Below are 27848 nucleotides of genomic sequence, written 5' to 3'. Positions count from 1 at the left end.
TATAATTGCAAGACAAAAAAATAATGTTTATAATTGAAAGCATGAAAAGACCAATTCTTTTCAAGAGTTTACTAAGTATTATGTCTTAGTAGAGGCTAAAGTCTTTGTTTGTTAGACTCATCTCATTCACGAATCTGCAAAGAGTAAATTTCAAACATGTATTACTATGAAAGTATGCAAATGTTAAATACACAAACCTTGTCATTTCACTGTTGACGTAGACCCTCCTCTCCCCTTGTGTCCACTCTTGTTTCAGAGGCTCTCCCTCGCTCATCCACCAGCCATACATCTGTGAGGTAGTGAGGGGACGACTATACATCTCTGATGGATCTTTCGGATTCCTCTGATGTTTCCTCAAGCGCTCAGTGTATTTACTGTGAGAACCTTCATGACAAGAACTTGCCTTGGCCGTGGAGTACATCTCAGAGTGGCTTGTTACTGTGTACATAATTAAGAAGACATGTACAGTAGATATTGAAGTGCTATACAACTTCTAACTCACTTTTCTCTGGTCTCTCTTCGCCAGTGGTGGATGGAGAAGTTGAGCCTGAGGCCTGGGCTTCAGTTGTTATCGGCTTTTTCTGAGTTATCTGGGCATGCGCAGCTTCTGGAGACAGAGAGTTGGACGAGCTGGCCGTTTTGAATGGATCTTGAGCTCCTAGCTGTGTCAAATTGAAGAAAGCCATAGCATCAGAGTCTTTGTTTTGGTGGGCACTAAATGGAATTATGTATCGTCCCCATAGAAACGACTCACCCCGATTCAGGCTGTCACCATAGAAACGACACACATCAAACCACACCCACAAATTGTTATCAAATGTCACGTGCTCATAGTGGTGACTTGGCGGGAAGGCAGCTGTAACAAAATGGCAGAATCTTCAGAGCTATTGGCTACCTATGCTGGTTTAGGCACACATGATGGGGCGAGCTATTTCAGAGGAGACGAATGTCTTGGTAAGCTAGTAGTCTGAGCATTTTTCTAGTCTGTACTACCCTAGATATTCGAAGTATGACGTGACATGTCAATGGCACGTACGTACCGCGTACCGCTGCACAGCCCGACCTCAATATACATTACTGGTGCACACACTATTTCACAGCTTGTGTGAAGGATCTCATTCGAGCACTGCGTAGCGACGATAGCCGCTGTGAAATAAGGAGACAACTTGGCCAAGCCGGAATCCTACAGAAGGTATACTCGTACTTTATTTTACTTGGGTATATACAAATTACATCTTGCAAGCGGATTATTGATGCTCTAACTCTAAAGGAAAAAAGAATGTTAATATTACAGGGGTCACTTTAATTGAAAAGTATACAGCTGTGGGTGTGTATGATATGCACACACACACACACACACACACACACACACACACACACACACACACACACACACACAATGTTTGTTGTAGGATCTTCTTCCAATCTTGGTTACCTCCTCTGACAATCCACTTCTTCGTAACGATGTCATCCGTCTCCTTGTCAATCTCACTCAGCCGGCCTATTTGTGTTTTGGAGGTGCCTACCCCAAGAACAAGGAGTCAGACCTCATGAAGTGCTTCCTGGAAGTGAACAGGTAACATTATCCTACTTCTTGTGTATTTAGTCATTCCACATGTAGCTACTAACAGGTACTATAATTATACTGTGTACGTTATGAGCAAAATACCTTTTAAATGATGTACCGTTGATCCAATCTCCAAGTCGTCATAACTTGAGTTTCGATAGAGTACCAGCACAATTATAAATGCATTTTGTAGCCCTTTGTAATGTCTATCTAATGGTGTGTTTAAATCACCGATAACCCAGAGATAGAGGTAGTTGTATTCTCTGAGAAGAGCCATGGCTTTCAGAAAATCATAAAATTGTTAAATATTGATTTAACAGCCATAACTTTAGTTCCATTAATCCAATGTCTTATCCCTGGCGAACATTACAGGCAGTACTTTGTTTACTGATATAGTACAATCAGTGAATGATGTTGTTGTGTGCTCCCATGCACACAGATATCTGCGTGAGTACAAGGAGAGCTTTACACAGGAGGATGTGATGAACACTCTGGGAACAGTCCTGGCTGACCTCTGCCAGAAAGTGAGCTACATATGTAACCCTCCTTCCATGTGCCTTGATTAGTGCTTTAGTGGTGGAGTGTCAAGTGAGTTGTTGGGCCAGTGGGTAAAGCAATTGGTTGAACATCGGAAGGTTAAGAGTTCAAATCCTGTTAGTAGCGTAAAAATATTCGTAAGCAGTTGATTCAGATTTGTTTGTGCCATGAAAAGTAGTTGTTTGCATCCTGACTTCAGACCTCGTTAGTGTTGATAGTAACAGCAGTCGTAAAGAAAAAAGAACAATGTACTTCATCTCAATATAAAGCATGCGTTAATTGGAAGTTTTTGCTTTTTGTTTTACTGTTTCCCTGCAGGAGTGGGAGGATCGAGATGATGATGACATCATAGTTATAGAGAGGATACTCCTCCTCATTAGGAACATATTGCACATCAACCCGGAGGTTCAAGAAGAAAAGGTAGGATAGATAGAGATGATTAACTATTAACAATCGTCAATTCATTGGCTCCATGTTCCTTTGCTGTGGCATAACTCTTACTCCTCAGTTTTGTTTACAATGTTACATAATTATGTTGATTCCCTTTATTTCCCTCAGCGTACTGATGATGACGTGAGCGTGCATGACCAGATCATCTGGAACCTTCACATCAATGGCATAGATGAGCTGCTTCTCTTCTTGGGCAGCAACCAAACTGAGGTACTAGTAGTCAGAGAGATGCAGAGGGTAGCCTTTGTTGAGGGTTGTATTGCACAAAACTTATACATTTGGGTACTTAATTGGCTGGCTTTTATATCGCAGTTGGTAGAGGCTGCTGAGCGATTCGTGATTTGCCAAACACTTTTTTCAAGATTTTTTTTCACTCCGTGCAGTCCCAGTGGTGTATGCATGTGCTGGAGATAATGTTCCTGATGATGAGAGAGCAGGTACGTATGTGTGTACGAGAGTGTGTCATGTGACCATCACATGATTCTCTTATAGTCCTCCGAAACGCTGGCGAAGACAGGAAAAGGACGGTCATCTTCTGAGCTAAAAAAAGATGAAGAGTGAGTATCAGTAGAATAACTGCTCTTTACCACCGATACAAAAATAATCACTTTTTAGGCTATAAAAGAAGCAAATTTATGTATTGAATTGAGGATTAAAATTGCCACCAGTTTGAATTAAGCATGTCACTGTTAAATTGTTTGTGTCATAATTATCGTCTTCTCTTAGACTTGTTGACGAGGCCCTGGCCAATGAGCGTGCTCGGAGGCATAAGTCCCAACGTCTCTGCGGCTCAAGACATCCTTCCTTTGGTGGTACGTTTGTCGTCAAGAACCAGAAGAGCATCTCAGGAGGAAACAGAGTCTATCATCGGAGGCTGGCAGGTGTGAACGACCACTCCTACGACACAGAGAAGAGACCTCGTCGTACCCCGAAGCAACGGCGACGCACCAAAGACCTACCAGACGAGAGGAGGTCCACGTACAGTATTCGTACAGTCCTCAAGAACATCTGTGTCCAGTTCTTGGAGTGCTGTTACAACCCTCTCATGAAGGTGGTCAAGGTGAGGGGCACTAGTACTGTACATGCAGGATATAGAGGCTAAAGTGCCCAATTTTGAAACAATTAAGTTGCAGCTTGGTAGATACAAATGATTATTGTGTCTTCTACATTATATGTAGGGACTTATATTACTATTACTGTGCATTAAAACTGCCTGTGGTCATGACTGACGTGTATTAATTGTGTACAAGCAAGGAGGCATAGCATTCTCTCAGGCCCTATTCTAGGATGGTTTTACAAACTTTGAGTGCCCATTTTTGTGTCCTTTTTAAAGCTTAAAGTGGTCATTATGACATCATTCCTCATGGTGTTTTGTGCAGGACAACATCATGCATCAGCGAGCTATGGACAATGACGAGACCTACTACTTGTGGTGTTTGCGCTTCTTTATGGAGTTCAGTCGTCTCCATGACTTCAGAGTGGACATCGTGGGGGAGACCCTGCAATTAAGCACTCTGCATTACATCATTCAGTTGTTGGCCAACTATTTTGAGAGTATGGTGGTCGAGAAGAAGTCACACGTGGATGCACGTCAGTGGGCTCAGAGGTTCGTTCAGTACAGTCAGTACATGTACAGTAAATACAGTACTGTACAATACTGTGTTAAACGGTTCACGGTATGCAGTGGAATAGTTTTAGATATTCAAGTACACGTGAAAAATGATTTGAGTATACAGTAAAGTTAGTACATACATGTACGATAATCTCTGCCCTGTCTGCAGGCTTCATTTTGCAGTTCAAGCATACAAAGAATTGCTTTTCTACATTCAAGAAATGTCTCTCTCAAAAACAGAGCAAGAAAACAGCAAAGTGATGCAAAGCAACGTCTTCTACCATCCTGAATACAGAGATATTTTTGTGACTCTTTTGCGAAACTTTTATGAGGTTTTTCAGCCAACAGCCTCGCTACGAGACATGGTTGAGTGCACACACGTGTACGTACGAATGATGGAGCGATACTGCTCTGAGAACAAGCACTTGGTTGTCAGGGCAAAGAAGCGATCAAAGAAGAAAGGAAAAGGCAAGAAAAAAGGTACGTTATGTGTGCTGTATAGCCTCAGTTTGTAGCCTCCCTCTACGTACAGCCCCTTCAGGTTGTAGCCTCCCTCTATCTGCATCCCCCTTCAGTTTGTAGCCTCCCTCTACACACAGCCTCCTCAGTTTGTAGCCTCCCTCTACACACAGCCCCCTCAGTTTGTAGCCTCCCTCTATAATTATGATTATACAGGTCCTCCCAAACTGCTCTCTGAGAATCAGCTGGTGGATCTTTGGGAGAGGATAGATGCGAGGGTGGGTGAGCTGTGTGAGGGGGTGGAGCCTCTTCCTGCCCCGCCCATCCCATTCGACTCAGCCAGTGATGTACCGATAGAGGAACAAAAGTGAGTTCATTGTTATTGCTCTGCTTAGGAAATTTTGTCCTTTTAGAATATCCATCTCTTACAAATTCTCATCTGGCCTGTAGACTCAATATAATGCTACACACACGTACACGCACACACACACACAGGCACACGCACACCCACACACAGGCACACACACACACACACACGCACACACACACACCACGCACACACACACACCACCCACACACCACCCACCCACACGCACACACACACTAGACTGTATGCTATGGGACATGTCAAGAGCCTCCTGGTGGACGCCCAACATCCTGAAGCAGTGGCTCTAGTCAGGGCTTCAAGGTGGGACAGTGTATAGGATAGACATACGTACATATATAGCTAGTTACACGTACAGTAATAATTTGAGCCTTCACGTCTCCTCTTGTGTGTAGGGAGGTGTGGCCTAACGATGTGTTCGGATCTGATGGTGTTTCTGTTGATGAGGAGATGGAGCTCATCAGAAATATACTCCTCGACCCTTCAGCTGGTGGGTACATTGTAATTCATGATTATTATGTTTTTACATTATTACTGTGTGCAGTGATGCCTGCCGGTCGTTTCCTTGGTAACGACGAGGGTGACGACAGTGAGGGGGCGGAGGAGGAAGGGGGTGGGGCAGCGGAGGTTTCAAACGTTGAGATGGAATTTAGCGTCAGAAACTATATTGAAAGGTTCGTACAATAAAATCATAATCATAATTATGCTCCTTCAGAGCTACTATCATAAAGTTATGAGCAGTCGAAGATAGTTGCCAAAACACTTCATATCTTATCTTTAATTGTCTACCTGTAATGTATTGTAACTAGCGTTGTTTCCATACACTATGCACACACCCACACACCACACACCACACCCACACACCCACGCACACACACAGGTTTGCCAACAACAAGATAGTTCGTTCCTACTGCTTAGTGCTCAAAGAGTATCGCAAGAACTCAGAGGCAGTCAACCATGCAGTGGTGAAGATGCTGTACAGGATAGCTATCCAACTCAAGATGGCCCCTCTCCTTTACCAGATCTCTATTTTCAGGACACTACAGAGCATAATGGAAGAACCTACGTCATCAAGATTCAAGGTACATTCAGTATGCACAAAAAAACGCATATTTATAATTAGCGGGTAATTAAATTTTTCGTTGAAACCACCAAGTGTATTTTAAATATTCATACAGCTCAGAATGGTGACGTAGAACCGAATGCGTTTAATAATTTGAATACTTTATATAACTATGCTTATCAAGATACATTCTTCAACTTGTTGTCCAGGAGCTACAGAAGCTTGCCCGTTACATAGTGTCCGGTTTCTTTACCATGACAACCACGAACCCGCTCATGTTTGTGGAGCTTCTCTTCTGGAAGACCTCTCAGGACTGTCACGAACTGACAGTGGGGTATGGAACCATCGAGAGGGAAAAGTAAGTAACACTGCAAGTGTGTGTGTGCTTGACATAATGTTCTGCTGCATACATGTACGTTTTATACTGGATCGTGATCACTCGCTCTCCTATTGTTTCAGGGAATTGCGACAGATGTCTGTCACGTGGACAATAGAGCAAGAGAAAGAATTGGAGGAGCTCTTCACTCAGTACAAGGACGATGACGGTACCTACCCACACACACACACAACACACACATGAGTTCCGGAGCCATTGTTTAATTAAACAGGGGGGTAGTTGAGCATCTTTCAACAGCCATAACTTTAGTTTTGATGATCCAATTTCAAAATTTTTATGATTTTCTGAAAGCTTAGAAAGAGACCTTTCAAATGATGTATTTAAATCCAAATTTGGTTGGGGCCATAATTTGGCATTTTTCGCCCTTGGACCATGGGCTATAATCCATGGTATTCGGCCGAAATTAGCAAATTCTTTGATCTCCCAAATATGAACATCCATGACATCATTTGAAAGGTCTTTTTCTAAGCTTTCAGAAAATCACACAATCAGTGAAATTGGATCAACGGAATTCGAGTTATGGCGACTGAAAGAGTCTCCGAACCATTTACATGTATTAAACAGGGGGAGTGTCAGTTGAGCATCTTTCAACAGCCATAACTTGAGTTTTGATGATCCAATTTAAAAAATTTTATGATTTTCTGAAAGCTTATAAAGAAATCTTTCAAATGATGCATTTAAATCCAAAATTTGGTTGGGGTCATAATTTGGCATTTTCGCCTTTGGACCATGGGCTATCCATGGTATTTGGCCAAAATTGGCAAATTCTTTGATCTCCCAAATATGAACATCCATAACACCAAATGAAAGGTATCTTTCTAAACTTTCAGATAATCATAAAATCAGTGAAATTGGATCGACGGAATTCAAGTTATGGCGACTGAAAGAGTCCCCGATCGAACCATTGATTAAACAGGGGGGTAGTTGAGCATCTTTCAACAGCCATTAATTTAGTTTTGATGATCCAATTTCATGTATCTCTAGATGTAGTATACACATGTACGTACATCTCACAAGTACTGCTAGCTCTGTACAGTGTTATAACAATTGCTTGTGTGTGTCTGTGTTATAGATGTTGTGGCGTGTATCGAGGCCGGTCTTGTTGGTGGTGGTATCCCTCGCTCACGCAGGCAGATAGTCAAGCAACTAGTCACTCAAGGCCTGGTCAGCTCTAGAAAAGAGCTCAACAAGAAATCAAACAAACTCACAAAGGTTATTTGAGACTTACCTGTAGTACAGTATTCTAGCACGCTACACAGTCATGTTATTCATGTACGAATTTGAGTACAGTTGCCAGAAATTGACTATCAACATTCTGACTTTGTCTTTCGCTACATGTCTAGGGGGTGTGGTCAGAGGAGGAGCTTTCCCGTCTCCACGATGTGTACGGCTGTGAGAGTGGGGATGTGAAGGGCGTAATGGAGTTCTTCCCTGGCCGAGGGATTAGAGATGTCACTGCACAGCTTCAAGCACTTGGATTACTGCCAGAAAAAAGTGGGTACATTTGTACGTTGTGATTATCTGATTATTGCTTCCTGGTACCCTCACATTTTTCATTTTTAAGCGAACAAATTTTTATAGATGTTTCATTTTCGTATCTCCAGAGAAGAAAAAGATTCTACCTGAACAGGTTCCATTATCAGATTCAGAAGAATCAGACTCTGGCGAAATGGAACCGAGGCGTCCAATAACAAAAGCTCCTACGCCTAGTGATTTAGGCCGTCTAGTGTCCAATCTTCAGTCTAGTGGCTACAGTGACCAGCTCTCGTGGCTGGAGGCGTATCTCACTGATGAGGCCAGGGACAGACGAATGGACGGTGCGTATCTCACAGAGCCATAGCATAACTATACCTGTACTGTAGGCGTGCTAATAACTATGGGGCATTACTTATACAGTGGTACATGTACACCCTCGTAATAATTATAACTTTGGAGGAAATTGTACGTATGTACATGCATGTATGTAGAGTACGAATATCAACAATATGCTAGCTAATGAAGTACGACTTCCTCTGTACACAGATGAGTGGGAGGACTTGTGTGTGGTGGGCGTGAGTGAGTCTATAGCAAAGGCTTTGAGAACGAAGGAATTTGAACAGCTGCTCAAACTTCTCAACCTCCAACCACCTTCTGAACAGGTTAGCAAAATCCTTCAATATACACGTACATAATTATACAGTGATGTGCTGCCCAGAAATTTCAAACTTGCGTTTATATTGAATGTCAATTCAACACACCAATTGTCTCTTAAGAGGTAGTTATTTTTGTTTAGAGCTAGTTAGTACCAACCACCACTGGTGTATGTACTGTAGCACTTTGTTAATTTCTCCCTCCCTTTTTTCACAGGAGGTCTATTGGAGGATTCCGTCGACAATGTCACCACAAGAACTGGAAAAGGCAGCAAAGAGTCTTCATGGCGATGGACAAAGTGGTTCCCATGACAATGGACAATGGTACAGCGATGAAGACAACTCGTTTGAAGGCATCAGAGAAATGACCAAAACTGAAGCACTCACTGAACTGAGGAAAAGCAAAGGGAAAAGCCCTGTACACAGGGGAAAGTCCCCTAAAGATACGGGAAAGTCCCAGTCGACAACACTCTCCAAGAGGCCTCGGTTGACAAGACGTGGAAGCTTTTTCGATGATTCGGACGATAGCGAAACTAGAGAGACACAAAACAGTCTAAAAAGAAACAAGGCAAGACGAGAAGTAGCATCAAGTGATAGTGAAAACGGTGATACTGCAAACGACAGTCGATCGAAGAAATTAAAGAAAAGCAGACGTCTTGACCTGTCTTCTAGCGAGAGTGAAGGCGAGGAAACGCCATTATTGAATATACAATTGGAATCTGAGGGGATGCCATCGAACGTAGACAGTGTCAGGAAACGATTAAGACAATTCCAAGACTCGTCCGACGATGGCGATAGTAGCGGTGATGACAAATCTAGCTCTTCTAAACCGTTGACAAAAGCTGCTAAACTAGCGGACAGTGGCTCTGAGAGTGATGACAATGGATTGGTAATGGACTTGGAACCTCGAGAGATTAACTCACCTCCTGCCGACACTGTTGACCTGTCTACACACCTAGCTATGGAGGAGTGCTATAATGATGACTGTAGTAGTGATCAACCTGGCTCCATGGGAACACTGGCTGTCTCACAATCAGTCGTATCTTAAACATAATATTATTTGCACAAACAGTTTTCTTTTATTCCCTGCTATTTTTTCCATTTTATCATAATCCTTGTTGTGTGTTGAAATATTTATATAAAAAAACAGTTTCCTTTGTGGGAGTGGCCATTAGCAAGACCAGCCCCACCCACTCAGAGAGGCCATATTCCATCATCTAACTCTTCCTTTGGTGCCTCCAATCCAGGAGGCAGTGAGGTACCAAAGGAAGAGTAGATGATAGATCTTTTGACCCCTCTGAGCCCCACCCCCCTGTCCTGTGCAAGGACGACCTTTACCAATTCATAATTAAGTCAACCCATCAACCGAAAACCTCAGTCCACAATGGCCGTGAACGCCAGTCAACTGTCTCTCCCTCAGCTAGACAACGTCAAGACACAATTGGAAGAGGTATAGATATACAAGCTTGGAGAGTTATTAAAATTAATATAATTATGCATTTCTTATATAGAGCACACCACAATGATACGCATGCTTTATGTATTTTCTAGCTGCAGGATACATAATGTATTGGCATTCTAAATTTTGTAGGAAGTGCAATTGATTCAGTCGTCCATGCAACAGCTGAAAACGGTTCAACGAAAACTGAAAGATTCTCAAGATTCACTGGAGACAATCACACCCGAAAATGAAGGTACCGCAACAAGAATTAATATCTATAATTATTAAATATATAATTTCGTCTTTTGTAGGAAAGACAATTTTGGTGCCTCTGACTAACTCAGTATCCTTGCAATAATCATAGTTATTGAGAAATACATAATTTTTATTACTGTGTCTGTATAATGATGTATACCAGTACATGTTATAGAGTTGTAGGACGTTGGTTGTCCTTAGTAACTATCAGATGTACGTGCCGGGAAAGCTAAAGAACTGTGATAAAGTAATTGTGGATGTTGGAACTGGCTACTATGTGGAAAAAGTGAGATTTTAATTCATCATTATTATGATTCAATCCTTCACTTACGACATCTGATGTTTAGTACATTTTGCTAAGTAAACTTGAAAAGTTTCGTTAACTTCTCTTCTTCCATAACTCATAACTATGCTATAGCCCAAACTGTAGTACTTTATTAAAGCTGTGTCCTTCCACCACTACGCAGGGCACAAAGGAAGCTAGTCAGTTCTTTCAGAGGAAAATTGATTATGTTACTAAGAACCTGGAAAAAATGCAAGGAGTGCTGATAGAAAAGATGAAAATGCGAGAAAGTAAGCTAACTATTCTACTGAGTGGCCACATCCCTTAGTTACTGTTGCTACTTGTATTCACAGCTCCTACACATGTACTACCTATGATTATGTAAACTGTTGCCTCGGGGCTTATATACAAGTCATCATGTGTAGTCAGACAAACAGAGCGGCTGACAAAACTCGTTTAATGCTTCTCTCCTTTCCTCATGTAGGCATTGTAAGTGTGATGCAGATGAAAATAGCTGGTATGGAACAAACACAGACTGTTGCTAAGTAACACTTGTTAGATTTAATCACTGCTGTTTCAATGTGTGCACATTTCTTACGATGTGTTGTTGTTTTTTCAATGAGTGTTGTGAAAAGCCATGTACCACTTTTATTCAATGAGAACATGTAGGTAGGTTATTCATGCGCGAGAGCTGTACAGCACGAGGGCATGATGTAATAATGAGATTTATTTTTTCCGCGTTCCTTAGTAGACCACATTTAATGATATTCATACTTAATTATTTGATGTTGCAACTTGTGCTAAAAGGGATGCAAAGGCAATGGGTGGAGTGCATGGGTGATGCTTTAGGTACACATCGCCACTCGGGTGGTGATAATTATATGGATATCTCCTTGACCACATCCTGGACTGGTATGATATCGATATCAAATGTACTGTATGCACTAAAAAGCCTTTGATCTCTGCCAGTAGGCTATAATTAACTTATGTGTACTGTATATATGTACATGTAGTTAGCATGCAATGTAGAGCGAAGTACAATAAGTATAGAGAGTGTCAGGCCGGGGTATAATAGCGTGCGTGAGGTTTCCCTAGGATCAATGGCAGGCCAGAGTACGATTGTAGCCTCCTTCACAGGCCTCTAATGAGGAAGTGCGGCCTGGGATCGAGGTTAGCCAGAGTGAGGTGCTGCATGCATGTGTGCAATGCAATGTATTGAACATTCATATTCATATGACCTTACTAGGTAACCAGTATATAAGGTACACACAATGACATTGGGTTCAGGGAATGGTATGTATATGCCGGGATGTGCCTATATATGCATGGCGGAGAAGTTCTGTCAATATAGTGTGAGCATTGTAGGTCCAAACTCATAGCTACATGTGATCTAAGGGATTGGATGTGTATGGCTACCACCTGGTGGTAAATGACTTGTCCAATTTTCTAAAGCATTTGATAATTGCATCTCAAAGACAGGTGAAAATTACTAGAGCATTGTGAGACATATTCTTGCACCATTTCTGTAGTTGGCATACTAGATAGTGCAGTTTTAAAAACAAACAGGATCAAAGATAATGGCAGGTACGATAGTCATGTATGTTGGTGAAACTGTTTAGTAACAGTAGTGCAGCTTCTAGTAGCAACTGCACACAATAATGCTTATATACACTTCATAGCAATACATATATAAAGTCTGTTTCTCCTAAATTTTAGTAATAACGCAAAATGTTTCTGAAACTGTAGCTGCCAATGTCACCATGTCGGCATGGTTCCCGGTGGTTGTGGCTTTGGGAAGTTCTTCTCTGCTCATTTGTTGTAACCTCCTCTTCATATGTCTGTGTATTTGCTATTGTTCATGGTGCGTGTGTTGCCCGTGCAATCGTAAGAGAGGGAGGGCACAGCTGGTTGTGATGAGGAAGGAAGGAGAAAAAAGGAACGAAATGCGCTTCCAAACATCTACTGGAGTGACAATGTTTGTGCCACCAAGATTGCCTGATCGTGTGAGGATTCTCTATTAACGTTTGTTAGCCTGATTTATATTCATCTTTAAATCTGCTTTGCACACCATACACTAGTTGGGTGGAGTCCAACCAACGCGAGTGGGCATGCATATGCTGGTTGGACTCCGCCCAACTAACCATACACTCGATCTCCTCCAAACACATACTTCACCCACGCACGCACACACGCACACACACACACACACACACACACACACACACACACACACACACACACACACACACACACACACACACACACACACACACACACACACACACACACACACACACACAGCCATCATCCTCCACCCTCTCACCGGCAACTCCACAAACTCCAAACACCTCTACTTCCTGTAATAGCACATGTGACTCATACAGTCATCTGTTCTCCTCGTCTGCCCCCACGGCAGACAACTCCGACCCCCTCTCTCCCACTGACAGCTGCAGCTACGTCCTGCCCAACAACATGACAAAGGTCAACGACGGAACTGAAAGATCAACCAGCTGGCAGAAGTTCGGGAGGTATTTATACGCATACATAATTTAATAATAATGTGTCTATTCGTACGTAGTAAACATAATAACCTGCTGTTTAATTTGCGATTCAATATAGCTGTTTAAATTTAGCTGTTTCCATGGTCACAAAGGTAATACAAATAATGCGCTAAACATGTCAGAGATTATTCACGAATGTGTGGACGTGACCATGACTGTAGTAATTAGTGCTGAGCATGTTAATTACTCAATGAATCCGTGCTTAGTGTTTGTGCATGTGTCTTATGCATGCGCCTATGAATAATTATTAGGAATAATTATTAGCTGGTAGCTACAATTAATTATGGGAGTTAATGCATGGTACACTTTCACCTACATCTATCTATACCTTCCCTAACAACATGCAGGTCAATGGCTATGCCCATATACATACTCTCTCGATCACAAGCAGAGAATACACTCCGAGCACAAGGTACCGTGGGATGCTACCTGTTCAGAAAAACGTCCGACAACAAAGTATGCCTGTCTGCCCTAGCTGAGAAAGATTGCAATCTTGTGTGTCGACATCTGCTTCTCGTTGAGAATGCTGAAGGAAAGATCAAGATCGATTCATTGCCAAATGGATGCGACTCTTTTTCTTCTCTCAAGGAGTTGGAAGAGTACTACTGGGGCAACGAAATACACTTTCAAGATGGAGGGGCATCACTTAACCTCTCTGTGCCTGTTCATTTTTAAACCATGCATGGGTATTAACTGTATGCATGGTACAAAGCTGTGCTAATTTGTGAAGTTGCTTGCTATAGCTATACATAGGAAAACTCTTTAATTTGCCACAATTGAAACATTGACGTTTATTCTGTACACAATTTTACACAAGAAGATAATTAATTTTATTGACAAGAATGAAAACAGTTTGTTGCATACAATTACAACTGAAACTTATGGAAAATAATCACATTTGCAAGAGGTCACGTTCACAAATTCGTATGGTATATATTTTGTAGGAGCACAGCCTGCTCTTGCATTGTTTGATGAAAGGCTTGCAATTTTTGCTCCTGTAATAATCGCAGTATTACTCGGGATGCACGTTCTATGCACCTGTCCTGCATTTGCTGGAGGTCCTTCGTAGTAGGTTGATTCACATTGGCGTTCTTGGGTACAGTCCTCAACTAGAGTAACATTGTTCACACAAGTCCCTCTGTTCACATTCGTCAGAGTGTAGTCGCAATTGTCCACTTTAATATCGACATTAATATCGACCTTGCTTACACACCACAAGTTTTTGTTATAACGAGGGCAACTTCCACTCACTACTGGTAGCATTAGTGCTGTGCAAAGTACTACTGCAAGTTGAATCAGTGTCACACTCTGTCGTCCCATTGCTGCTCTAGAGAGTAGTACAACAGCTAGTTTGAGTTCAATAGTTTGTTCACCAGCACAGGCAGTTTTATTTTATAGACTCACCCTAGTTTCAAGTTGTGCGCATGCGCGTGGCATACTTGCATAAAGGAGCCCCTCCTCCTCACGTCTTGCAGAAAAGCGAGAAAGACAAAACAGCAAATCGAAATTAAAATGAACTCAGTAACGCTTGTGCTGCTGGGTCTCCTCTGTTCTAGCCTAATAGCTACCACCGTTTTAGCTGGGTCAAGTCAATGTGAACTCAAAAGTACTTGGATTCATGTACTCACTCGTGAGGATCTCGCCAATGTACACAGCGCACAACTGAGCTGCTTGTACCTAGTCACAGCCTGCAGAGGAGTATGTGCATCTGGGATCAAGTATGACATTATTGTTACGGGTTCGACAAGTAAGAATGAATCGCATAGATGTTCTACCACGAATGATGGATTAACCTGCTGCAAATCGAGTACCATCACAACCACAGACAGTTATTCCCCAGCGATCTGTGTCAACACAGCTGGTGTAATGTTATTTACTGGGCCAACGATGACGATGGAAATTCCGACTGCTTGTGCCTGTGGTGCATGTATTGGGAATTTGGGTAACTACCTCCCGGAGAACACGTGCCACAAGTTGTACTGGGACATCTGAACATTATTTCATTTGACAATGTAAATAATTGTTATTTTCAACTTTTGTGTCTGACAATAATTATTATACAGTATAATTATAGTAGTTGTGATATACAGTTTAGTTCAGTATATACACATGCATGTCTTTTATAATTATATAAAAAAAAATTGTTATCAACGTAAAACACAACCTGAACAATTATAATTTTGACAGCTAATTAGAAGTATTGCACACAACAAGAGCAGTAATTATCTGAAAAAAGTTGTTCTAATTGAGTCATAAAATTCGTTTAGTGAAGTTTTCTGGGAAGACACCGGTTTTGAGAGAACCTTCAACCATACCCATTTTCCAACCCTCCTCCTGTAAGAGAAACAATATTATTATTGTTACAATTATACACGTAACGAGGATCGAAACAAGCTAGGGAAATAATTCTTTAAAAGCCTATAATACAGTATCTATAAAGTATGTGCAATATCACACATGTATAATAAAGCTTAACTGGGTGTTATTTATATACACGAGTAGCGTGGAGCTCAACAAAAAAGTAGTTACCTCGTCTTCAGGATCTTCAAAAGGAATCACCAGAATAATGTCTCCCTTCTCAAAGCACAGCTCATCCTCGTCATCTCCAGCATACGGATGACTGGCCTTTAACTGAGGGAGGGCACAAACGTATAAAAAACTTGACACAATCTCTAATTGCATACGTATGTAAGGCTTGATAGCTTGTATATGCTGTGTTAATGGAAACTTGTAAATGGGTGTTATTTTGATCAGTGAAAGGATGTTGTAAGAAGGCTTGATTGCTAGAATTATGTACAACCAGCACTATGTGTCTCAGTATAATTATAATTAGCTAGCTACCTTGTAGAGAACAATTGGAGGCTCGGCTACTTGTGTCGATTCCACAGTACTCTCTTTGGTAGCTTCGATAGCTTGTGCATCATCTGCAGAAAAGTTAATTCTCATCACTTACTCTGGCTACTCAATTACCAGCTAGTGCAGGGTAGGTGTCAACTTTAAGCCCAAAATTAAACAACATGTGTAAAGTGGAGAAAAGAAACTAAGTTTGAGCTTATCTGGCAAACCAACAAAACTTGTACCTCCGCCAGTTTCCTCATCAGATTCTATGACTGAGGGCGGATCTGGTTTGGGGGGTGGTGATCTGGGAGTGGCTGGGGTCTCGTCAGTCGGTTCCTTGTCATCGGGGGCAGCAGGATCAATAGGTGTAGCTATGGGAAGAGGGGTTTCAGGGACAGTTTCTGGCTCTTTTGGTGAGCTTGTCTCCTCGGATACTACAAGTGGCTCCTCGGGTACTACAAGTGGCTCTTCAGACGCTACAAGTGGCTCCTCGGTGGTTACAAGTGGCTCTTCGAATGTTACAGGTGGTTCGTCAAACACCACAGGTGGCTGTGGCTGCTCCGGGATGCAAATAATTAACAAATCATCAAGTGTGAATTTGCTGCCATTAAATTAAGGCTATAGGCAATACATGGAACTGAGTTCAAAGGGTACTGGTGCGAATAAAATATTAGCTATACTGGTGATAATTAAGCTAGCTAGGAACCTCACCTGAGGAGAAGCTGCTGATGTTTCAGCCTCCTCTTCTGCTTTGGGCTTAATGACTGCTCCTTCAGAGTCGGCAGAAGTGCTGGAACGCACTGGTTTGGTGGGGGGTGGGTGCTTCACACTCGAAGAATCACCACTGTGAGTGTGTGTAGGTGTGGGTGTGTGTGAGTGTGTGTGGGTGTGTGTGTGTGGGTGTGAGTACACTGCTCTCATACACACACTATATGATAATGATGCTTACCTGAAAGGTGAAGGTTTTGGTGGCTTCTGTGTGTGTGTGTGTGTGTGTGTGTGTGTGTGTGTGTGTGTGTGTGTGCGTGTGTGTGTGGTGTGTGTGTGTGTGTGTCCAATTAGTGAAAGTTCAAAGCTCAAATTACGATTTATCGAGCAGAACTGAACTATTCGATAAATTTTGATTGTGTGTGTGTGTGTGTGTGTGTGTGTGTGTGTGTGTGTGTGTGTGTGCGTGTGTGTGTGGTGTGTGTGTGTCCAATTAGTGAAAGTTCAAAGCTCAAATTACGATTTATCGAGCAGAACTGAACTATTCGATAAATTTTGATTGGAAAAAACACCGAACAAAATCACACCACACCACTTAATACATTTCCCTCTTTAACTAAAGGTAGACAGCGATATGCTTGTGATTATCCCCATAGGGTCATAGTCATATGACACTCGAGCACTAGTCTACTGTACATGTATAAAAAATACAATAATAATGTCTATTCTACAAGAACTATGAGCTAGGCTAGTAAAATCATATCTACCAGACAAAATAGAGTCATGAATATATTTTCGACATAGTCAGAGCTTGTCTAGTGGGCAACAACATAATGAGAATGAATATTTGGATCTAATTGGATCCAAAATAAATAAACACCTGATATTATATTCACGTACACGTACACCCGGACACGGACACTGTGACTAGCCATGCACGGTGCCAGAAAATAATCAAAACTTCGGTGAGAAAGGACAGAGCTTTTAGACATAGATACGTAATTATGAAATTACTTAGAACATGTACGCAATAATTATTAATACCTTTAATTAAGAGGCTAGGTTTAATAGACATGTACAGTAAAAGTGGCTCGCATACTATAAGGTCTAAACACAACACCAAGACCCATAAATCATTTAATGACAAGCCAGTCAGACCCTACAATTCTAATTGCAGCTTCTCTATCGAGAGCACATTAGTGCAGCAGGTCACCCTCCTTCTATATAACATCAGGATTGAGTCTCCCTAGCATTTGTTGGACCTGTGTTAGCAGGCCACCTCTTCATTGCATGCATATAGCCACTTTTAGTACGCCTGAGGGCAACCGTAATTGAGTGTTAACATTCAAACAGTTTTATAAAGCCCTAATGATGATGTGGATCTGTTCAGGCTCTTATACTACATTAAGTAGCCACTGATTATATCCCATCTCTCAATACCAGTAAGGGGGGTACTTTACTAGTTATATCCCATCTCTCAATACCAGTAAGGGGGGTACTCTATACTAGTTATATCACTTCATGAAAGCCATTGACACATACAACAATGTCTGGACTGTGCAGGTGGCATATCCAACCAGCATGAATAAAATGACACAAGTTGGTGTGAAGAGAAATTAACACACTCAAATCTTCCTGGGTATATCAAATTACTCAATAAAATGCTCACTGGTACTAACAGATGGTTCTATTTGAAAAGCTACAGTAGTAATGGCTGCCTTATGGAGGAATGCGAATCTTTTTAAAGATGTGCAGAAAGAGTTGCATGCAGAGGTAACCCTTAGAGATGCATACCAACACTGTCAGCCCACGCCTCACAGTTCATGGAAATACGATGAATACATTTCAAAAAGCTACACACGTTGGTCTAGCCAGTATTCATGACAGGCCTAGATTGAGTGACAATCGCTTGGAAACAGCACGTTTTGTGGCAAACAATACTGGTAGGAAAGATATAGGAAATTAACACTGTTATACGTTCTAAGTATTATAGTTATAAAGGTCGTTATAAAGGGAATTATTTTCTAACTGGATGTGCAAATAACTCAAATGTGAATTTCAGGCATAAATTTAATCATGCCATATCTTGTTTGTGCCTGCCCTGAGGGCAACAATAACATGCTGAGGTAATGACTCCAATAAACTCTACCACATTGCATGTCAGTCATACCACACACTTGCATCATCAGTGTGAATATGAACAATGAGACCCTTATGAATATACACACACATACTGTGCATTGTAGCACTTCATTAATGCAGACAGGCTTGTGTAATAGCAGACTAGCTACTAAATATAGCCACTGGGGATTTTATCTCAGGCAATTATACACGAAGCATCAGCAGGTCATGTGCCACGAAACTAAGGGATAGCTTAGGACTTCTTTTTAATATTCTATTATATTGAGTCTACAACAGTCTATGCTACAAAAAGACATTTTCACTCATGTAGAAGCAGAGAGACGCACACGGCGATTGCATAATAAGCAAGCCCCTCCCACAAATAACTTAACATAATTATCACCACTAGGCAACTAGGGACGTTAATTAATTAGCACTCTACATATTTGAAGCTAACACATACAGAAACATTTGTGTCTTCAATCCAATTTTAATCCAATCCAATCCAATTTCAATAATTTTATGATTTTCTGAAAGTTTAGAAAGAGACCTTTCAAATGATGTGTTTTAATCCAAAATTTGGATGGGGCCACAATTTGTCATTTTTTGCCCTTGGACCATGGGCTATAAGCCATGGCATTGGGCCGAAATTGGCAAATTGGTACCATTTGAAAGGTATCTTTCTAAGCTTTTAGAAAATCAGAAAATCGGTTAAATTGGACCCACGGAATTCAAGTTATGGCAACTGAAAGAGCCCCCAAACTATTACACGGGGGACATTGAAACTTGAACAGGCGGTATTAGCCTCATTGATACGTACAGTACGAGTTGAGACAAGCGTTCGTATGTCAGGGTTAATTAGATAATTATGTACATGCGTAAGTGATACGATTGATCGTACGCTATTCATTACCAGCTGTGGACACCTGCGAATGGAATGCTCTTAGACAGACTACCATGCAGTGAAGGATAATTCATGAAGTAAATAGGATTTCAAGAACATAATTATCACCACTAGGCAACTAGGGACATTAATTCATTAGCACTCTACATATTTGAAGCTAACACATACGGAAACATTTGTGTCTTCAATTAGAAATACAGTGGTGGGACGGGTGGTACATGTACATGTAGTTCAACAGCCATAACTTTAGTATCGTTGATCCAATTTCAATGATTTTATGATTTTCTGAAAGTTTAGAATGATACCTTTTAAATGATGTGTTTCAATCCAAAATTTGGATGGGATTATAATTTGCCATTTTTCGGCTTTCGACCATGGGCTATATTTAGCCAAAATTGGCAAATTCTGTCATCTGTCCAAAATGAACATTGTGGTACCATTTGAAAGGTATCTTTCTAAGCTTATAGAAAATCAGAAAATTGGTGAAATTGGACCCACGGAATTCAAGTTAGGGCAACTGAAAGAGTCCCCAAACTATTACACGGGGGACATTGAAACTTGAACAGGCGGTATTAGCCTCATTGATACGTACAGTACGAGTTGAGACAAGTGTTCGTATGTCAGGGTTAATTAGATAATTATGTACATGCGTAAGTGATACGATTGAACGTACGCTATTCATTACCAGCTGTGGACACCTGCGAATGGAATGCTCGTAGACAGACTACCATACAGTGAAGGATAATTCATGAAATTATAGTAAATGGGATTTCAAGAAAGTATTACGCAATAAGGAGATTTACAACAAGTAATTACATAATACTAGTACAGTAAAGGAGGGAGGGTAGACAGATATGTATATCTCCCGCACAGATGAAAGCATCAGAATTCATTGCTTCGATGAATTTAGCGGTGGAGGTACAAATGCAAATAATAAAAACGTTTTTTCAAACAGAAGGTATGCATATTTTTGTATGAATATTCAACACAAGATGTGTCCCTTGCCATTCATAGAATTATAATTACATTCTAAGCACAAAAATTAATAATGGAATTTAATAAAAAAAATGTAACACCTAATAAAACGGTAGAGGAACACTCATGCACAGTAGAAGACCACGTCTCACTTAATAGACACAAAACAGGATTTTCCCAAAGCAGCAAACGTCCTGCTACTATATCACATGACTAGGCCACCCCTGAAGCTTCTCCGCTTCCCAAAGCAACAAACGTCCTGCTACTATATCACATGACCAGGCCACCTCCCCTGAAGCTTCCCCTCTTCCCAAAGCAACAAACATCCTAGATGGTAATTACCCTGTTTCCCACTGACCTACTTCCTGTACATGTATTAGAACATATCTCATTGCCCTATGAATATCACACACACACACGCGCACACACGTTAAAAATACAATTCCCTATGTAATAGAAATTGCATCACCAGAAATGAAGAAGGGGTTATTCTAGCCATAGTATTCACAATGAGAATGCTGTAGGCAGTCGCGCCAGTTAGACACACACTTCAAGTGGGGCACAATAAACCTTAACTATAATCATATGTGACTGTTGACAGGTTTAGGACGTTTCCTGGAATATCAATAAATAAGTACAAGCTCATCAAAAAAAGTATACCCTCTTTGAAAAAACAGACACACTAAGCACAGACGAAATGATAGTAAGCTTTCAGTAATTGTGCAGACAGCTAGCTTGCAGTGGATGAGTAGTATATACATGTGTATAATTAGGGTATACATACATGTAATAGTTATACAGTCAACTACATATAAGAGCAACCAGTGCTGCTACAGTTATAATCAGTACACATGCACAATCAGCGGTGGACATGCTCTAGTGTGTACATGTACCTCTAGTGACGAGCCGCTACGTGTGGGGGTGGACGAGGCGGTGGAGGTGGAGGAGGAGCCTGAGACAAGGAAAGATAGTACACACATAAATCTATTATATCAGGATATATATATACAATCTCTAGTTGTTGACCTAGCGTTATTTTAGAGACAAATCGGCCTGGAAACGAGGCTAGGGTACTGTTCATAGCCAACCAGGTTGAATGCCACATACAATGTATACATGTGTGTGTACACGCAGTGATTGTGTGGATCCCCTGGCTCACCCGAGGAATGGTTGAGTGCTTCTGCTGGTGGGGGTGACTTGAGAGGGGGATCAACACTAGTGGGGGACTCTAGCTCCTCACCTGGTCGTGATAACAGTCGAGGACTGTGTGTGTGGTGTGTGTGTGTGTGCTGTGTGCTGTGTGCTGTGTGCTGTGTGTGTGTGTGTGTGTGTGTGTGTGTGTGTGTGTGTGTGTGTGTGTGTGTGTGTGTGTGTGTGTGTGTGTGTGTGTGTGTGTGTGTGTGTGTGTGTGTGTGTGTGTGTGTGTGTGTGTGTGTGTGTGTGTGTGTGTGTGTGTGTGTGTGTGTGTGTGTGTGTGTGTGTGTGTGTGTGTGTGTGTGTGTGTGTGTGTGTGTGTGTGTGTGTGTGTGTGTGTGTGTGTGTGTGTGTGTGTGTGTGTGCGTGTAATCAATATTTGGGGACTCTTTCAGTCACCATAATTTGAATTCCATGGCTCCAAATTCAACGATATTATGATCTTCTGAAAGCTTAGAAAGATACCTTTCAAATGGTATCATCAATGTTCATATTTGAGAGATGACAGAATTTGCCAATTTTGGCCCAATACCATGGATTATATAGCCCATGGTCCAAGGCCGAAAAATGTCAAATTATGGCCCCATCCAAATTTTGGATTTGAACACATTATTTGAAAGGTATCTTCAAAAAATCATGAAATTGTTGAAATTGGATCACCAGAACTAAAGTTATGGCTGCTGAAAGATATTCAAGTATACATGCAGTGTGTGTGTAGCAGTATACACACACACACACACACCCTCACCCCTTATCGACGATGCTCCGCTCCCTCTTAGTGGAGTGCATCCCAGTGGCTGCTTGAGAGGCCGTAGAGTCCATAAGGTCAGCGAGCTCCTCATTAACTTTAGCTATCTCACTGTCAAACTTTGCCTCTGTTGTTGCTATGCTCTGGATCAGCGAGGCGTAGAACTGGATACGACTGTGTGTGTGTGTGTGTGTGTGTGTGTGTGTGTGTGTGTGTGTGTGTGTGTGCGTGCATGTATATTTACATTTGTTCAAGAGCAGTGTTAGCATGTTCGTGTATGATTAAGTATGTCATTCTATAAACGGAGAAAGGCATAATTCTGAAGAGGCATATATACTAGTTATCATTACACTGCCTAAATATTCCCACAGGTAAAGTGGTCACAAACATCACTAGAGTGCAGCGTTGGCTTATCATGTAATACACAGGTGTTAATTTAACAGTATTCATTGATGTAAACCACAAGTAGTTAAGACAACACAAGACTACAAATACAGCCAAACTGACTCCAGACATTATCAGTGAGGGATAATCCTGACCTGGAAGTTTCCTTATTTGGAAACGACCAGTCAGAGAAGGAATGATGTAATGGGCTTTATGAGCTTGGATTTAGGGAATTTCCCTTACCACTGACTTATAGCCAGCCTGGAGCAAGGGCTTGCAACACCCTTGCTACCATTACTGACCCCCTCCCCCTTGATAATTTTACACAAGTCAAAACATTATTGAACAAAAGACAAACATTTTGGTGGGGTTGTATAAACAAAGTTCCTATAAAATTACATTGAGGGGGGTAATTCGACCCCCCTTGGATCTGCAAGATTCATTTGTACTGCTATTATTTTGCGCACCTCTTACATTTTTCCAATTCGCCCCCCCCCCCCCCCCCCCCCCTGATCCAAAACCCTGGATGCAGCCCTGATATTAATACACACATATACAACCAGAGGAGGTTGGACACGCATCATCATGACGCCTTCAGTCATGTGATAATTATAAACCTTTATAGAATTCCTTTGAGGTCAAAGGTGAGAATGTAAAAGCTTATCAGTGCAAGTAAGAGCTAAAGAACGCTAAAGAGAAACAGATTAATGGTGCTCTGACCTCCTCTGCTCATATAGATCATAATTCTGTTAAAAAAATTGGAAAAGTGTCAAAAAAATCTAAATACTAGTCTAGATCCATCTTGGAATCTTTTCAGCAGTGTAGGGAAGGTGAGAGGGCGGTGGGAATGCTCCTAGACCACTTTTGGCTACTTGCAGTTTCTCTGTACAGCCTACAAAACAGTGGAGCATCGAGGTGCCTAATCGGCCATTTTTAATTAGATTCTTATGAGCGCACGTGATAAAACCTGACGGTGGATGACGCGCGTCCAACCTCCTCTGCCATACAACCTAACACATATGTGCAAGAATTGGGTAAAGAGCACGTTGGTTATTAGTTGGTCTAGGTAAAGGGATCTTTTTAAAAGTCATAATCATTTCTTAGTAGCCTTGTAGCTATCGACTAGATACCTGTCATAAAAAGATGGCAGCTCTTCATAGAGTTCATCTGAGATCTCATCGTACAGCTGCTTGGCGTGAGTGTAGGCCTCCTCCGCCGCCTGTACTTTCTGGTCGGTCACCTTGGGCTTGGCCTTGATACTCTGTGTGTGTGGTGTGGTGTGGGCGTGTGTGTGTGGTGTGGTGTGGGTGTGTGTGTGGTGTGGTGTGGTGAGGGTCAACACTGATGAAGTATCACAACTACAGACTTCATTTAAAGTTTGGAAACAGAACATTTAAACTCTAAAGAAAGGGCGTACAATTATAAGGCTTGTTTGTAGAGCTACTAGTATGAATACGTACATCTAACTCCCTTCGAGTGAGGTCATAGTCCACCACCTTCCTATCCCTCTTCTGAATACGACTCTGTGGGGGGGGGGTGAGTGGGTGTGGTCATGCGAGTTCATATATGTAGTCCAATTGGATTTGGGAGATTAGAACATTAAAATATTTAGTGGTTGAAGATGAAACAATAATTATTATAATTATGCAGACATTTAAAATTAATGTACATAGATCAACACTACATAAGCTCACCTACATGTCACAACATAACCATACAGTAGGTATGATTGGCTCACCCTGACTTCAGGAAACCTGGAGACATAATGAGACAACGGCTCCACCATCTTGGACTGGAGTGTGGTTAGCTTGTCATCCCACAGCAGACCTTGTTTCTAAGCAACAGAGTAGTGTATATATACGTCATGTACATGTAGCGTCTCAAAGAAATTCTTGTTTCTAAGTAATCAAGAATGATGACAAAACGAGAAGCTTCAGAAAGGAAATTAAAAAAGCACGGGCCATCATAACCTCTGCATGGATAGTTTCTCTGAAACGAGAATGTTTTGAATGATAAATTTGACAACAGAATGCGTCTGCTCAGGAAATTATCTACCCAGAAACAAAATGCAAGCTAATGTAGTCAAGAAACAGCTCTTGTAGTTTCCCCAGAGGAGGTCCGACACGAGATTAGACTAAAATTGAGTTAATTAGTCACATGCAACAATGACTTTACTGTTGAATTTTGCACGTGACCAAGCCTAATCGATGTACTCATGTCGTACCTCCTCTGGTGAGATACTAACAGTGTGAGTGTACTCACCTCCACTACAGACTTGTACTGGGGCCGTCCCTCCCAGTCTGGCTCGTATAGTTCATCAATGGTGTCCGCCAGCGAGCGTGTGGATTGACTCAGGGCTGCATGATAGGTATGGGAATGGGTTTATATGCGTGTGGACTGACTCAGGGCTGCATGATAGGTATGGGAATGGGTTTATGGGAACGTGAAAGGACAGACGACTAATGGGTGTGTGTGTGTGATGGGGGACTTTAAGAGTACACCAAAGAATACACAGTGAACTATATAAAATGGTTTTATGCAAAGGCAAGCAGATAATGGTTGCTCACTTCTCAATACGTTCATGTACTTGACCAGTTCCTTCTGTAGCTTCAACGCCGCCGTCTAAAGAGAGAGTTTGAAAGATCGTTGCACAACAGTTACAATACTAATACAGAGAGAGAGGAGTTAATTGAGAGGTGGGATGGAGTGGGGAGAGAATGGGAAGAGAGTGTGGGAGAACGGGGGCTAATAGTGAAAGAGGAAGGATTGGGCTCACATTCTGCTTGTTGAAGTTCACTACAAACTCTTCGTAGACCTCATCTTTGGTTTGGTCGGACTTACCAAACTTTTGCATCATCTAAGGAAACGAGGAAGAATAATCATACAACACTGGAACACCCTTACATGTGGACACTCTAAAATACATCTTATCAGGACAATAGAAATAACCCCCTGAAATTACAATTAGAGACATCTCAATCGTCACCAAGGGTCTGTATAATTTATTCATACAGTGGTTCCAGATGTCATAACACACTGCTGTACACTGTACGTTAGCCTCGATCCCAGGCCGCACTTCCCACTAGGGAAGTGCGCCTGGTATCGACTGCTTGCGCATGCGCTAATATCCCCCCGGTATCTGGGGGCTTTGGATAACATCGTTTATGCTCAGTAAAACTATGACATCACAACGAAAGAACGAAAGGAAGTGGATTGAAGGAAGTAGATAGAAAGTTCGATTGAAGGTTTCTAGCCCATCGGATAGCATTCTCTGATAGCTACCCTTAGCCTGCTATGTTGACAAAAGACTCACAGCCTGCAACAGTGTGGATGACGATTGTCTGAAAGGAGTGACGGCTGATAAGAGCCTATATGGACAGGCCATGCCCATTTAACACTAACTTTGGTGAAAGTCTACTATACTACTGCTACTGATTCTATCAGAAGAAAATAGAAGTACAACAAACCTACACAGCTCTGTCTCTAGCTAGCTAGCTATATAGCTCTGTGTATGACTTTTAGGATATTTTCTCTGATGTATCCAGTATTATAGGAATATTTACAGGAAAAAAATCCAATAATTTGGCGCATGCGCAAGCAGTCCTTCTTTCAAAGGCCGGTGAAGGAGGCTAACTGTACGTACGCTCATCCCCCAGGCTATCGCACATGTTTGCTCACTGATAAAAAGGTGCTTAATAAATTGTAGCATGCAGTAATTATAGACGTACGTACATTACCATTATATGAACGTAATAGACAACCAAAGCCATTTCAGCTTGTTTATTAAGCGGGCCAGCACACCAACAGACTGCCCACCTCTGCTACTATGCAAGAACAACAAGAGGCTTTGATAACAATCCCCCTATACACATTCAATGTGAATAACAGCCTTCTATTATTATAGTCAATAATAACTACAGTAGGCTTGCTATACACACACCAAGGTTCATCGCATAAAAGGAACTCTATTAGTCAAATAAACAATATTATTAGAGTACACAAGTCAGTTTCACTGTACGATGAAATTCGATGAAAAAGATGCAAATACTTGAGTATCCAGGCAGCCTATCAAAATTCAAAATGGAACTACGTGAGTGTACAGATTATATCCTGTGTGCATGCTAAGAAGCCACACCAAAGTTTAGACAACCCACCACCCACCCACATGACTATTGGTGATAGCACGAAATGTGGCGAAGATTTATAGCCCGTTTACCAAGTAAGGTCAAAATATTTTTAGTTAGTAAAAACAACAGTTTACAGAGCTGCTTAGATAACAACAGAAACGTGCAATCTGAACTAATATGATACGAGTAACAATTAAACAAATCATGCAAAAATGGACAATTGATATAATAGGTTGTTGTTTACAAATACTTGACTATTTCAACTACCAACAACGTGTCAGCCAATTAGATCTTAATTAGTTGTTAACGAAAGCTTAAACATGTACCTTGTCTACAAGCGATGTACAAGCTCAAAGTAGTACAGGGAACTAACGAGCCCTAATTAAGGGCATTGTAATTAAGTACCATACGTCTTTAATTAATTAATTACTATGCTACAGACTATAAAGTACGTACAAATCACACGTATAGATCTAGACGACCTTATCTACCAGCTTTAGATGCACACACAATAATTTACTGCATGCATGCACCACACTATATTAATTAAGCATGCATCTCATACTTTCTCCTGCACTCTCTTAGCTCGTTTGGCAAAGTTGACCATCGCTTTTCCACCGTGCTTCTCAGCCATTGTAACCTCGCTTCTGCTTCAGCTCTACACGTAGACCAGTATACCCAAGGAAAGGCTTTGTCGATATCGTTGCTGC

At 41.4% G+C, this 27848-nt stretch overlaps 5 protein-coding genes and 1 non-coding gene across 6 annotated transcripts in view; 4 read left to right on the top strand and 2 right to left on the bottom strand.

Annotated features, from left to right (window-relative positions):
- Positions 1 to 27848, top strand: part of LOC135344523 (xylulose kinase-like) — a 35968-nt gene that overhangs the window by 4702 nt on the left and 3418 nt on the right. The window lies entirely within an intron of this gene.
- Positions 17 to 686, bottom strand: LOC135344524 (uncharacterized). Its single transcript, XM_064541737.1, has 3 exons — positions 503 to 686; positions 198 to 438; positions 17 to 134 (listed from the first exon to the last, which is right to left on the bottom strand). The coding sequence occupies exons 1-3, from the start codon at positions 684 to 686 to the stop codon at positions 86 to 88; spliced, it is 474 nt and encodes a 157-aa protein (XP_064397807.1). The 3' UTR covers positions 17 to 85.
- LOC135344518 (protein timeless homolog) lies at positions 720 to 9737 on the top strand. The gene is made up of 23 exons (XM_064541729.1): positions 720 to 954; positions 1101 to 1192; positions 1413 to 1576; positions 2007 to 2091; positions 2423 to 2524; positions 2663 to 2764; positions 2938 to 2991; positions 3047 to 3111; positions 3281 to 3614; positions 3934 to 4160; positions 4336 to 4646; positions 4842 to 4992; positions 5233 to 5313; positions 5406 to 5500; positions 5555 to 5684; positions 5891 to 6092; positions 6283 to 6431; positions 6533 to 6618; positions 7543 to 7682; positions 7814 to 7964; positions 8075 to 8287; positions 8493 to 8608; positions 8817 to 9737. Exons 1-23 carry the CDS (start codon positions 867 to 869, stop codon positions 9645 to 9647), a joined length of 3969 nt encoding a protein of 1322 aa, XP_064397799.1. The 5' UTR covers positions 720 to 866; the 3' UTR covers positions 9648 to 9737.
- On the top strand, positions 9890 to 11229 carry LOC135344525 (prefoldin subunit 5-like). The gene is made up of 6 exons (XM_064541738.1): positions 9890 to 10049; positions 10191 to 10293; positions 10352 to 10383; positions 10507 to 10581; positions 10763 to 10868; positions 11063 to 11229. Exons 1-6 carry the CDS (start codon positions 9984 to 9986, stop codon positions 11125 to 11127), a joined length of 447 nt encoding a protein of 148 aa, XP_064397808.1. The 5' UTR covers positions 9890 to 9983; the 3' UTR covers positions 11128 to 11229.
- Positions 13916 to 27846, bottom strand: LOC135344522 (myc box-dependent-interacting protein 1-like). Its single transcript, XM_064541732.1, has 16 exons — positions 27704 to 27846; positions 25788 to 25868; positions 25579 to 25633; positions 25274 to 25368; positions 24750 to 24845; positions 24472 to 24534; positions 24142 to 24272; positions 22628 to 22801; positions 21845 to 21948; positions 21579 to 21637; positions 16927 to 16952; positions 16689 to 16821; positions 16220 to 16532; positions 15981 to 16063; positions 15669 to 15770; positions 13916 to 15473 (listed from the first exon to the last, which is right to left on the bottom strand). Exons 1-16 carry the CDS (start codon positions 27770 to 27772, stop codon positions 15390 to 15392), a joined length of 1668 nt encoding a protein of 555 aa, XP_064397802.1. The 5' UTR covers positions 27773 to 27846; the 3' UTR covers positions 13916 to 15389.
- On the top strand, positions 23143 to 23313 carry LOC135344684 (U8 small nucleolar RNA). Its single transcript, XR_010397507.1, has one exon. It is a non-coding gene; the product is annotated as a U8 small nucleolar RNA (small nucleolar RNA).

This window comes from Halichondria panicea, chromosome 11, assembly GCF_963675165.1.
Source record: "Halichondria panicea chromosome 11, odHalPani1.1, whole genome shotgun sequence".
In the NCBI taxonomy this organism is placed as follows: Eukaryota; Metazoa; Porifera; class Demospongiae; order Suberitida; family Halichondriidae; genus Halichondria; species Halichondria panicea.
Note: the sequence above shows the minus strand (reverse complement) of the source record. Positions and strands in the feature narration are given on the sequence as shown.

Coding starts and splice junctions, on each gene's coding strand:
- LOC135344524 (XM_064541737.1), bottom strand. CDS start 686: ATGGCTTTCTTCAATTTGACACAGCTAGGAGCTCAAGATCCATTCAAA. Junction 439..502: donor CGAAGAGAGACCAGAGAAAA/GTGAGTTAGAAG, acceptor TTATGTACACAG/TAACAAGCCACTCTGAGATG. Junction 135..197: donor GTCAACAGTGAAATGACAAG/GTTTGTGTATTT, acceptor TACTCTTTGCAG/ATTCGTGAATGAGATGAGTC.
- LOC135344522 (XM_064541732.1), bottom strand. CDS start 27,772: ATGGCTGAGAAGCACGGTGGAAAAGCGATGGTCAACTTTGCCAAACGA. Junction 25,869..27,703: donor CTAAGAGAGTGCAGGAGAAA/GTATGAGATGCA, acceptor TCGTTTCCTTAG/ATGATGCAAAAGTTTGGTAA. Junction 21,638..21,844: donor AGCACTCAACCATTCCTCGG/GTGAGCCAGGGG, acceptor TCCTTGTCTCAG/GCTCCTCCTCCACCTCCACC.
- LOC135344518 (XM_064541729.1), top strand. CDS start 867: ATGGCAGAATCTTCAGAGCTATTGGCTACCTATGCTGGTTTAGGCACA. Junction 7,965..8,074: donor TGGATTACTGCCAGAAAAAA/GTGGGTACATTT, acceptor TCGTATCTCCAG/AGAAGAAAAAGATTCTACCT. Junction 8,288..8,492: donor CAGGGACAGACGAATGGACG/GTGCGTATCTCA, acceptor CTCTGTACACAG/ATGAGTGGGAGGACTTGTGT.
- LOC135344525 (XM_064541738.1), top strand. CDS start 9,984: ATGGCCGTGAACGCCAGTCAACTGTCTCTCCCTCAGCTAGACAACGTC. Junction 10,294..10,351: donor AATCACACCCGAAAATGAAG/GTACCGCAACAA, acceptor CGTCTTTTGTAG/GAAAGACAATTTTGGTGCCT. Junction 10,582..10,762: donor CTGGCTACTATGTGGAAAAA/GTGAGATTTTAA, acceptor ACCACTACGCAG/GGCACAAAGGAAGCTAGTCA.